The 12,277-nt window shown below is 42.1% G+C and overlaps 1 protein-coding gene and 1 long non-coding RNA gene across 5 annotated transcripts in view; one reads left to right on the top strand and one right to left on the bottom strand.

The window, feature by feature from the left end:
- The window catches only part of atrn (attractin), a 129,381-nt gene that overhangs the window by 63,327 nt on the left and 53,777 nt on the right, over nt 1-12,277 (top strand). For all 4 annotated transcript variants that reach the window (XM_040042310.1, XM_040042309.1, XM_040042311.1 and 1 more), the window contains exon 25: nt 3,800-3,861. In XM_040042310.1, the coding sequence (XP_039898244.1) occupies nt 3,800-3,861 (62 nt within the window). The remainder of the gene's footprint in view (nt 1-3,799; nt 3,862-12,277) is intronic.
- On the bottom strand, nt 310-1,729 carry LOC120740191. The gene is made up of 3 exons (XR_005697331.1): nt 1,432-1,729; nt 690-778; nt 310-493 (listed from the first exon to the last, which is right to left on the bottom strand). It is a non-coding gene; the product is annotated as an uncharacterized LOC120740191 (long non-coding RNA).

The following is a 12,277-nucleotide window of genomic DNA, read 5'->3' as shown; positions in this document are numbered from 1 at the left end:
ACCCGACGTATTAGCCAGAGGTCCCTTTACTACGGTTCGGAGCCGCTGACCTGTTTTATATATGCGTGGGATAGTTTTCTATACGAGATCACTGCAACCTTACCTAATGTCCACCTACTGTTACTCATTTATATAAAGATTTTAACATCTAGTTGGTGTTGGTATGGCGAGGAGCCTTCAGTAATAGTAATAAATCACACAGCAATAGTACATTCATGTAGTTGTAAAGTATTCAGAATACATTAATCTATAATCTTTGGTGGAATACATTTTAAAATTAACCTTCCCAACACTGGGGTGATTAATCCTTTTGACTTTTTGTCTTTAACTTTATCAATAAAACAGCTGCAGCTTTCACTGACAGCACATGTGGTACTTTAACCTTTGTACTGTTTTCTTCAGTTAATTTTGGAGTTACTACAAAGATTGAAGATATAGGATGATCTGTCTGCTGTCACTGGGTGGTGCTGAGGTCTGAATCTGAGGACGGCTCCTGTAATCACAAACAGAACAGAATCATTACAAACTGAAATATAAAGTTTATCTCAAATCTGAAATACAGCTGATCCTTCTCCGGCCTCACACACTCGGGATCTGAAGTTGTTCAGTCCTACAGTTCTGCCGACAGCTCTTTATTTTTTTGTTTTAAAGGCCTTATATACTAACACATTTTCTAATATCATGTTTACCTTTGAGTTGTTGATGCTTTATAAATGGACATCTGCAAAGATGAGATGATGGAGCAGGTTTCAGTTCTGGTTCAGCCTGCTGCTGCATCCTGGTCACAACATAAGGAGGTGTTATCAGCAGTGAACAAGAAATATTAATGCTTCAAATTATTTGTCCTAAAGGATGCAAGCTGTACAGAGTACTGCACGTGTGACTTTGTGAACATAACTCATTAAAAATAATTCGGACAGTTTTTTAACCTGAATATTTGTAACAAACTCAGTAAAAAAAAAAAAAAGCTAAAATAATCAGAGGAAAAACTGTAACATTTTAACTTAAGCTGACAAGCGGAAGTAGTTTGGTTTCAGTACATAACTATCGGGCTTTGCTATTTAATCCGTAGCTATTGACTAATGTGGGGTTACTGAAGTGCCAGGTTTTTAAAAGTTGGCGTTAATGTCCTTCCACATGTGGAAAGCGACAGAAAACATGCTGCTGTTTCCACATATTTAATAATCAGCTCTGCACAGGAGCAGAAGCAGAGTCCAGCCTGTTGCTCTTACAGTATAATAAAAGTACAGTAACCGTGGTTAGTCACTGAGCAGCCCGGTGCGTTTCTCTTGATTTCTTTAGTCAGGGTAAATTCATTCACCTGCACGGGTTAGCTAAACGAACTATACAAAACACGTTTCCCCGACAGCCGAGTAGGTAGCTAGCTAAGGACCTAAATTACGGATTAGCTTACAAACACATTTAACTTACCAAAAATAATGCGGTGGGGCCTCAGGTCCTCCTGTCCGGTAGTCCAATTTACTGAAGAACACCTCAGGCTGTCACTTTGAAATAGTCGGTAATGTAAACGCTGGACCTCTCAGCATCTGCCATTCCCGAACAGACACGTGCGAGTTTGTCCGTGACCGCAGCCGCGTCGTCAGTGTTTTCTCCAGTCATTGGTCAGCATTATAATATATGCAAATACATGCGGGTCGGAATCCCCGCCCCCCAGCGCGCCCCCGTACGCCAAAACAGTGCCAGCAGAGTGAAACTGAAAAATGGATTGAAACTGGGAAAAAAAAAATTGTAAGCGTATAAAACAAAAAAATTAGTTTCAATTAATTGTTTTTCACTATCAATTTCTTTTTTCGGTTTCAATACAAGATTTTTCAGTACATTTATTTCAGTTACAATTTTTTTTTTTTCGGTTTAGTTTCAAGGTGGCATCGTTCTGATTCCATATCTTAAAGCATCCATAGTTATTTAATCCCTAAAAGTAACTAGACAGAATTACACTAAGTATGAATAGCTGGAAGTAATCAGCCTGTATAGAACTTTTTGTAGGTTGAATAGTTGTACCCCAAATCAAACATTACCACCCACGTGCCAATCGCATGTACGGTTCTAGAGATATGAAGGAAATGGGTGATAACGAGGGGAACTTTAGCTCATAACCTCATCAGGAAGGTTGCAGGATGCTAAGTGCAGGAGTGCAGGGTGTTTCCGCAGGGTCCCAAGTTAATAGATATGTGACAAGACCCACTTTGAGTGAGGGTTTTTGTTTTGTTTTTTTGTCAGTCCCGAGTCAACCTATCGTACTTTGGGGGAGTGCATTTCAGGTCATTCTGAGTCAGCTTGTATAACTTTCCTGGGTAGGTTTTGTGAAATCCAGACGGGGCTTGGAGTGGTTATGGTTTGGGAAAAGATGCTGGTAGGGGTCCAGTCTATTGACTGATAATGGTTTGAAATGAAGGGGGACTGGTGATGCACAGGAAAAAGAAGACATTTGTTGTAGAAAGCGTACATTACTTGTTGAAGGCTCACAGTCAGTGGCCTATTTGTACCTGGATAAACATCAAATCACTGATTTTTAAAGCATTAGTGGCACATATTGTCCATTATAGTACTCTGTGGTTAATTCCTAAACTGCTCCAGTGTTGGTCGCCTATCCCGATCTGTGCTGATGTCATCGTTTTAAAACTTTTCCCTGACTATACTGGTACCCTGAACTTATCTTCAGTGTTCAACAGTCTGGAGCAAAATGATTACACTGAGGAATCTGTGCTCAACAGTAATCAACGGCAACACATTAGCAATCCAGATGGCGCTGACTCCACAAGTAAATTAGACCCCAGGCCGATCCCACAGCACCCCACACCCCCTGTCACCTCACTGTAAAGCCCGGTGCCTTTGGCCTGGTTGAGGTCTGGTGTAAAGACACTGCAGATATTTTTGCAATCTGACCTGTCTGTTTTTTTTCCCCCCCACCTATTACATATTCATGGAGTAATCTGAGTATGACAGGTGGTTTGTGTTGGGGTTTTTTTTTTTTTTTTGTTTTGTTTATATATATATATATATATATATATTACCCCCCGAGGAATGCTATGCTGCACCAGCTTTTCATACAAATTATAAGCAGTGAGGAGTTTTGGTTCAAGTTCCCACATAACAGAAACATGGCAGCAGCTACATTACCTCTGGTTTACCAGATAGAGGCAGTGTTGTGTTGTTGTAGGAACAGGTGGATGTAAGGCATTTTGCTTGGGGGTGGGGGTGTGGAGTTGTAGGCGTAAGAAGAGGAGGGGGCATTGGGGAGTTGGTACCTCACTGCCAATGTTACCCCTGGCAACCTTGATTAAGACAGGATTATGTTAGCACAATTGCTCTTGTGATGATTACATAGTGAATATTTCTGCCCACATGTGCAGGAATGCTTTTTTTTGTGCAGGCTGTGGGCAGCTGAGAGGTCCGGCGGCTGGGTCGTTGTCTCTGACAGGCGTGTAGTCGGGAGCACAGATAAGCCAACCGACTGGCAACCTCCCAGCAGTTGGGGATAGCCGTGTATGGGTAGCCTCAGCGAAGGAGAAATGTCACTGATAAGAATAATAATAATAAATGTTTTAGACACACTGTAAAGTGTTGATCATATAGATGGTTCACAGTATGCAATGCAAACATGCATAGTGAGAGCAGGAGCATCCCTCCTGCTCTCCTCAGATCTGCAAGGTCAGCGCTGGTCTAAAGCTTGATTTATTTATTTTTTTGAATGTATAACGCTGACCTGCTTCAAAATCTCCCCTATTAAAGCAGATTTCTGACTCACTCCTGTGCCCTCTGTTTCCTGTTTTAACAGATTGCCTTCTCCCAGCACAGTAACTTCATGGATCTGGTGCAGTTCTTCGTCACGTTCTTCAGGTAAGCGGCCGTCCCCTGTCAACTCGCCCGCTCCTCCACCAGAGGTGCCGGGCGTTAATGTTGCTGCACTCACCCTTAATGTGTACATACATGTGCCTGTGTTCAACGTGAACGATGGTGATGGATTACCAAAGCTGCTTTCCCCTTTTTATACCAGCCATTTTTGATTCTGCTGTGCCTTACACAGCCTGACGTACAGTGTAAAAACATTATTTTGTGGCAAACGTGTTAGTAAAATGTGCTATTTGTGTGTGTGTTCGTTTGACCCTCCTGTTAATCACTGTGTTAAGCAATTAACAAATGTTAAAGAAACAGCGTAGCACCACTTCCCCAAATAACCCACAAAATATGTAACGTGATGAACCTCATTATGCAATGCAAGGTTATTTTAAAAGTATGTGTCTGTGAGAAAGAAGCTGTGAGCTCGAGAGTGGAGTAGAGACGTTGAGACAAACTGTGGCGCTCTGGCCTGGACTGGTAAGGGCATCGTAGGGAGTGGGGAGCAGTTATATGAAAGCACGGTGCAAGGCAGCCGTGGCTAGTGTGAGTTCACCCTTAGTATATGCCTTAAGACACTCCTACAAGAAGTGGAGATGACCTCAGTCATTTGAAGAATTGAAGATATTCTGTTGATGGTATCTTAAACTGCAGCTACATGCTCATGTTTGTATGGCAGCTACTCACTTAAAAGATACATGAGCCTAAAATTCAAAAGAAGCATCGTTAGAATCAGAGTTAATTCCACATTCATAATGTTTGCTTTGCTTTGAAGTCAGGCACATACAGTAGCCCCTGTATCGGCTTACTTCTGCAGTTTATGATGCCGTGTTGACTCAGATGTTAAAATGTGCGATGGCACGGAGACGGAACAGTTTTTTGCCGTCTTGCACATGAGTTTGCACACATCTTCCTGTGATGTATCTGTTATGTTTGAGTGACTCACCTCTGTGTCTTGACTGGAATTTAAAATGAATTTCTGGAGTATTGTTGGCACAGTGATGCGCTACTTTGTAATGATGGAGATGCAGTTTGTTTTGGTTTTTTTCCCTGGCAGGTCTAAAAATGTGCATATGTTCGGCTTGGACGAATCCCCGAGTCTGTGCTCGACGTCTTCAGAAACTGCTGTAATGTGTTATCGATTCAAAAATGAGATGGAACAAAAATTGGATACACAACTGTGTCCTTGCATGCTCGACTGCATGTATGGTATTTCTCTCGAGTATCCAGTGTGCGAGTTTGTGTTTGCGCGCCTCCAACCCAGAGGAGAATTGTAGGACTCTTTTCATGTTTGTGTGCTCGCCACATTGCGTTGAAGAAATTGCCAGCTGTTCCGAGTCGTGCTGTTTTTATCGATCCGGCAGCCATGTAGAGGAGGATAGATTTGATCAAGCTGCTTTGATGGATCCTTTTTTTATTTTTCTGACCAGCCGTTCGGCTGTTCGACAACGTGTTTCAGCATCAGCTGAATAAACCGCCTTTCTCTCCTGAGGTTTATTTTGGATGCGTTCGCCATTAAAGGCAGTAGGACGGCATTGTGCACCTCACTTCCTCTGCTTTCACTTAGAAACTCCGCGGTTACTGGATTGTGATGCTGGTACGTTTATTGACATGTGTCAGCATTTGGGTGTTTGCATGTCAGCAGAGCAGCTGTGTGTAGGAAGCAGAGTCACAGCGATTCATAAACAGAACCATCTTCCCGTTGTGCTCCCTATTTCTCTACTCTTCCCCTTTCTGTCTCTCCTTCATTCATCATTTTTTAGATTCCCCCGCCTTCCTTATAGCTGCTCTGTTCTTTTTTTCCCTATCCCCTGCTTTTCTTGTCCCCTGCCTCTTTCTTATCCTCCCCATTTCCCACCTTCCCACCATGTTCTCCTCTGTCTTTCTCCTTTCATGTCTGGCTCTCCCATCTTCCCCTTCTGTTTGCCTCCTCCATTTTTTCCCTCTGTCCCTTGCCTAGTTTTCCCTCGCCTGTCTCCACAGCCCTCCCCACCTTCCCCTGGCTTGTGTTTTTTTTTTTTTTTTTTTTTTTTTTTTTTTTTACTCCTATCCTCCCACCACTCCCTCTGACTTGCTCTTAATCCCACAGCGCTGTCCTTTTTTATGTGTTTTGCCGCCTGCCACTGATTCAGCACAAGATGAGGAGACCTAAAGTTAGCAAGCTCGCAGCAGCCGTGTCCCTGTTTGCTTCCCGTTCTGTGGGTTCTGCATTGTTTGCGTTGCGGGGGAGGAGAGGGATGCTAATTAACGTGAAAATTGTTTGCTCTCCTTCACTCAGTCTTTCTCGGTGTCTTAATCTCTCTTTCTTGCTCCTCTCGCTGCCATGTTCCCTGTGGGGACAGATGAAGGTAGTGCCATTCTGTTATCTGCAGTGCCAGCACAGATACCCCCACGAGCGTTCTCCAGCCACAGAGCAGAACAGAAGAGATGCATTAAACATCAGCGTTAACAGCAAACAGATGCATCCACATACTCGTGTCCAGTCTTCCAGCTCTTTCTCACCTTTAGGCTTCCTAGGCTCTTTAAAGCAGACCCCCCCCCCCAAACGTTTCAGATCGAGCAGAGTCAGGGTCTTCTCCAACATTTCTGAATAAGTTTAAGCTTTTTTTCCTCTCATGAATGTTTAACAAATATGAATGTTGTCTCTAGCTGTGCAAATTGAGTGTTTTCTTCCAGGCCTGGAAAAGCCCTGGAGAATGTGAAATTTCATAAAAACTTTTTTTTTTTTTTTTTTTTTTTTTTTTTTTTTTTGGAAATGCAATGAAAATGTATTCTCACTTTCTCCCTAGCTGTCATGTTTTTAATTTTAAACTTGGCTGCTGCTAAAGCAAGCAGTCTTTGAAGTAATAGTGACCTGAATGACAAATTTCTTGGCTACCAAACTGGTTGAGTAGAAGAGGCTAAAGAACTGCCACAAAAAAAATTTGCAACATTTTAACATTTGCACACGGGAGCACATTCGTCATGGAAATATTAGTGCAGTTTTGGCTTCTTCTTATTTGGAAGTCTGACACTACACATCATATAACCTACATTTCTCACTTCTGCAAAAGGAAAGCAAAAAGTTTTTTTCTTTATACTTTATCTTATATACAAAGGAAACGTTTAGCAAAGGTGTGTACAGAAGTAAGACCCACAGAGCTTACATCTGTGTCTTGGGGAACTGATGGTACTTGAATAGATAATAAGCAAAATGACATAAAACCACTTTAATATCCTGTTCAGCCAGATGCAGATATTTCAGCGTTAGCACTGAGTTCTACAGCTCGCAGCAGTGTGGGCTAAACAAGAGAGAGATGGTGTTTTGAAGTAACTACAATCTGGCATAAAGAACAAGGTCAAGGCACGGCAATGAAACTGTCAAGTGTTTGAGACAACATTCAACTTGTTTAACCTGCAGTGAGATCGCACTTGTTCTGCTCTGGGAGCTGCTTTTTATTTTCGTTCCTGTGGAGACGAGAAAGTAACAGAAGAAAATGTTCTAGAACACTGACTGCACGTCCACCTGGTGCGGTGTTTACTTCTTAAAACAAAAAAAACTCGACTTAACCTCATAATGGTCAGTGTGGCACTGAGGCCTGATGTCCTAGAAAATTTGGCTTCCCTTGGGGGAGACTACAGACACATCTCTGTTGCTTGATAGCCCAAGTTATTTTAATATTAGCTATCTGGTGGGCACCTCTATCCGGCACTGTTTCTTGCATATATTTTAGCACATGGCTGTTCCCAGTGGAGGCTAAAACCCTGGTGCTAAGAGTGCTTTGCTCCCTTCGCTGCATATGAATAAGTTCACGAAGTCACTGAGTGTAGGTATAGCTAATAATCGCTGCTTTGAGCTCATCTTTTGTGTTACAAATAATATTTGAGCGAGCAGACAAACATCGTCGTGTTTAACCTGTTCACATTTTTCTTACAATTGATATCCTAAGTACCTGTCAAATCTAGTAAAGTCAACAGCACCTGGCTCCAAATCTAATTTGTTATTGCGTGTTAAGACACACTTATCTTTGGAAAGTGAAACTCTGTTCTTTTCATTGGAAGTCCTGCTCGAGGTAAACACATTACAAATTTTGTAAATGAAAGGAAACCTGGTGTGTTAAGTGGGGCTAATCATGTGTTTCACATATTAAAATATGGTGTTTGCTCTGCCACCTATGAGATCCCCAATGAAAGGAGGTTTGTGGTGGGTTTCATTGCTGCTTTAATAGCTTAACAAATGCAAGAATTTTCAAACTTGAGCTCTAGAAGGTGTAAAACACTGATACAACCGCCCACTTAGCAACATTAATAGACAAGACTGGCAATATTTGGTATTTTTAGTAACAAATTATTTTATCAGCTTTTGTCTGTGCAGGGTGACGCAGGCTGTTTCTGTCCTACAGACTCGCATTGTTGTCTAAAAATGATTCGGCACATCAGCGAGTGACATGTTCATATTTAAACTGTTACTGTTACTGTAAAGTCACCTGGACATGTCCTTGTTTTTGTTTTTTAAGTTTAAATTCACCATAAAAGGGGAGAAAGCTGAATGCATGCACAAGGAGAACAAGTAGGGTGGATTCAAACTCAGGACCTTCCTGCTGTGAGGCAACAGCGTTAACCACTGTGCTGCCAAGCTGCCCAATTCATGAAATCATTCATTATAAGTCATTAGTGGTATTTAATCAAATATCTTTATCAATCCACTTTGGTTATGGCACAAAGGCTATTTAATTACTACAGGAATAAAAGCAAAAGCATTTCCAATTATGTTGGCACTGCTGGAAACCGCAGTAGTACATCGGCTAGTTAAGGGTTGTTTGAGAACGGTAAAGTCTTAGAATTATAAAAGGACAGCTATCATTTCAGTTTGCATGGCCATGCCCCTGTGTATGACTGATTGGTGCCAATTTCTCTCTTCAGGAGGACAACAAACTGCAACAAAGTGTCCGTCAAACAAGTGCAGCTTCGTAAAGCAGCAGGGCAAATGTCTCCAGATAACCTTAACAAATTGCTAGCTAGAATGACAAATGCCCTGTTACTGAAAATACTCATTAGAGCACCTAATGCACATCAGCCCACAGCCTGCAGTAGTGTCGTTCAGAGTAAGATTTGCCTTAGAACGTATTGAGAATGACTAATCTGTATCTGCGTGTTAACAAGAAAAGCCGTCTTTGAAAGCACCACAGAAATTCCCAACTTTAAAAATGTTTGCCAACATAACGGTGCAGCAGCAAGGATGACAGATCCACATGGAGCTTATGTGAATCAGCAACACGGAGTCACCCATGCGACATGTCATGCTCGGAGAGATTAATTATTAATATCGCAAAACACATTTTAAAAATCGCATTTCACCTCACTTTGCAGTGTGTTAGCATGGTTGTGCATTTAAAATGATTAGCGATTTGTTTCTTAACAGAGGGGAAATGTAATTTGCTTGGGACTGAGGCATTAAAAGACCGGGTACCAGCAGGCTGCCCACCCTGGGCCAAGTCTGGGTGGATGTGTGGGTGCTGAATGAATCATGCCACTGCCACCAAGTAGACTTAAATTCTCTCCTGCGAGACAGACGAGTTTGACTGAAAATGCACATCAGAGTGAAGACGAGCTTTCACTCGGGGCTGTTTTTTTTCTCCTCTCTGTCTTTTTTCTTCCTCTACATCAGAAACGTATGTCTTTACAGATGTACCTCTGTCAAGTCACCAGCTGACAGCTTCCTTAGGTTTTGTTAGCTTTCCTGGACGAATATCTTAACACTAGAAATCAAAATCAACCAGAAGTAATTCAGAACAACTGCGAGATCTCGACTTTCAGCACTAGCACAATCAGCATGCAGCAGCAGAAAGTGGGCAGCAGTGTTATTTGCACCTGCTGACCTTGTTCTAAACCATTTACCTGATTAAAGCAGAGAGGTGATTTGTGTCGTCAATCCCAGGTCTCTTCGGTCAGTATCTCAACCTTGCGTGTCGCACCAGCTCCCACAGTCAACTAACTCTCTCCTGCTCCCTCTGCCCTCCCCGTCGCGCCTTTCCTCTCTTCTGCTGAAGCCGCAGCAGTCTAATCTTTGCATTTCACCACTGGCTCTGTGCTGAGCCTGTCCCAGTCGCACACCAGTTTGTCTGTTCTTTCCTCCCTTCTGCTTTTTTCTTATTTTTTTCTCCCCCTCCATTGTCAGTGCTAAAATAACACTCTTGCCTTTCTTGTACCTAAAGTTCTGTGTTTTCAGTATTCAGTAATCAGTTTTATTAATATTTTATTAATGTTTTGTTTGATGCCATGTGCAAACAAAACAAAAAACACCTTTCTTCTTTCATCTCAAGAACTCCTCTAAAATGAAGTGGACCTCAAATGTATGATCCATGTGTGTTGTAGTCAGCAGCACCTACTTGCACATAATGGGAGTTAAGTGTGTTGATGTATTATTTGATAGCTCGTCATATTTCTGTTATTTCTCTGTGTTTTGGTGCCCAGCGTTTAGCGAGCCACAGAAAGAAATAAAAGCAAGACTATCCTCTTAACTATGGACGCAACCACACACACACACACACACACACACTCTCAGGGTTCTCTGCGTTGGCTCCAGACTTTGATAGGAACCTAATGGCCACTCTTGCATATGTTTGCAGCTGGAAGTGGATTGCAGCACATCACAAATGATTCTGTTTTTGTGATCATCATCTCACTATTGAGCCTCTCAAACACATCTGCAGGTTCGGACGCTGGCACAGAAAGTCTCTCAAAGCACGCGCTCGGTTTTTCACCCTTAAACACGCACTCAGAAGCACTCTTTGTTCATATATGAGGCAGCTGGCTGCTCACTAGCGCTACGTGCCCTCTGAGCTGAGTGATTGTCCTTCAAACCTCACAATGCAACGAGTGGCTGCGCTTTTTGTCCGCTGCATCTTTAAAGCTTCAGACGGGCGCGCGGATGACTGCACGCGCACGGAGTTGGGTCAATATCATCAAATCCAAATGTCAATTTAAGCTGCAGCCTGTTAACTTAAGACAAATCATTCTCCATTATTATCCTGTGACATTTGTCCTCATTGGCTTCACTGTGGAGCCCAGAGCATTTCTGTCTTCAGATTCGATCACTGTAATTGGTTGGAAAAGAATGTGACATTGACCCCAACAGGGATATGCACCGTGCAGAGCGTGCACTCGGCTCTCCCTCTGACACATGTTTGTGTTTGTACACAAATGTCCATCTGGATGAGCGTCTCGCGTCGCATTGACAGGACGGGTGATGGATGATTGACAGAAGCACAGATTGTGGAAGAGTCTGCAGTGCAAAAACAGAACTTGGGTCATGCAAACTTTTGAAATTATTGAGCTGGGTAATAAGGCCCTTTATGAATATTCAGCTATATTAATATAGCAGAAATATCTGGGGTCAGATATGTGTCTTTGGACCTCAGTGGGCAAAATCTTTACCCACATGATTTAATAATTTCTCCCTCATTTTCTAACAATGTAGGCGGCGACCAAAGGCTGCTTTCTGCTTTAAGTTTGAAAATGAGCGATGGAACAATTCATTTTTTTCTTTTCTATCAAAACCCTCCAACCAGTCATGTTTTTGAGGAAGAAAAATAATTGTATGAACAAAAATGTTAAACTGTCTAGAAAAATAATCAGGCAAACACTAACCATTTGTATACTGCATCCAATCAAGAGCATTTTCTAGCGTCACTTGAAATGCGCCTTCTAATGACATTAATTCAAATGGAAAGTCACCAAAGGGATCAGACGAAATTAAAGCCCTTCCACTACCAGGTGAGTTGCCTAATTTAATTGAATCTAATTTAATATTAATTCATATTCACATTAATGTTTTATGTTAATACTCAATTCGTTCACATATTTGCATGAATGTAAAAAAACTTGTAATTTTAATGGCAGTTGTAATAGTACAAATTGTAATTTTACCTTAAATGAAATTTATGTTTGTTTTGTTGGAAGATGTCATAATAATAATGGATTGGATTTATATAGCGCTTTTCAAGGCACCCAAAGCGCTTTACAATGCCACTATTCATTCACTCTCACATTCACACACTGGTGGAGGCAGCTATAGTTGTAGCCACAGCTGCCCTGGGGCAGACTGACAGAAGCGAGGCTGCCATATCGCGCCATCGGCCCCTCTGGCCAACACCAGTAGGCAAGTAGGTGAAGTGTCTTGCCCAAGGACACAACGACCAGGACAGAGAGCCCAGGGATCGAACCGGCGACCTTCCGGTTACAGATGCGATTCCCAACCCCCTGAGCCACGGTCGCCCTGTCATGTTATAGTTTTTAGTCATAAATGTAATTTATTTTAAATGTTTTCGTTTTTTTTAAAAACAAATAAGTGCCGCTCTGTACGAGTTTTCACAACGCACCCCATGATTCAGTAGCTGCTTTCTGTATAACTTGATCAATCTCTCACATTACTGTGAAA

The sequence above is a fragment of the Simochromis diagramma genome, unplaced genomic scaffold (genome assembly GCF_900408965.1).
Source record: "Simochromis diagramma unplaced genomic scaffold, fSimDia1.1 OVJJ01000304.1, whole genome shotgun sequence".
Taxonomy (NCBI): Eukaryota; Metazoa; Chordata; class Actinopteri; order Cichliformes; family Cichlidae; genus Simochromis; species Simochromis diagramma.
The sequence above is the reverse complement of the archived record's forward strand: the minus strand, read 5'-3'. Positions and strand labels throughout refer to the sequence as shown.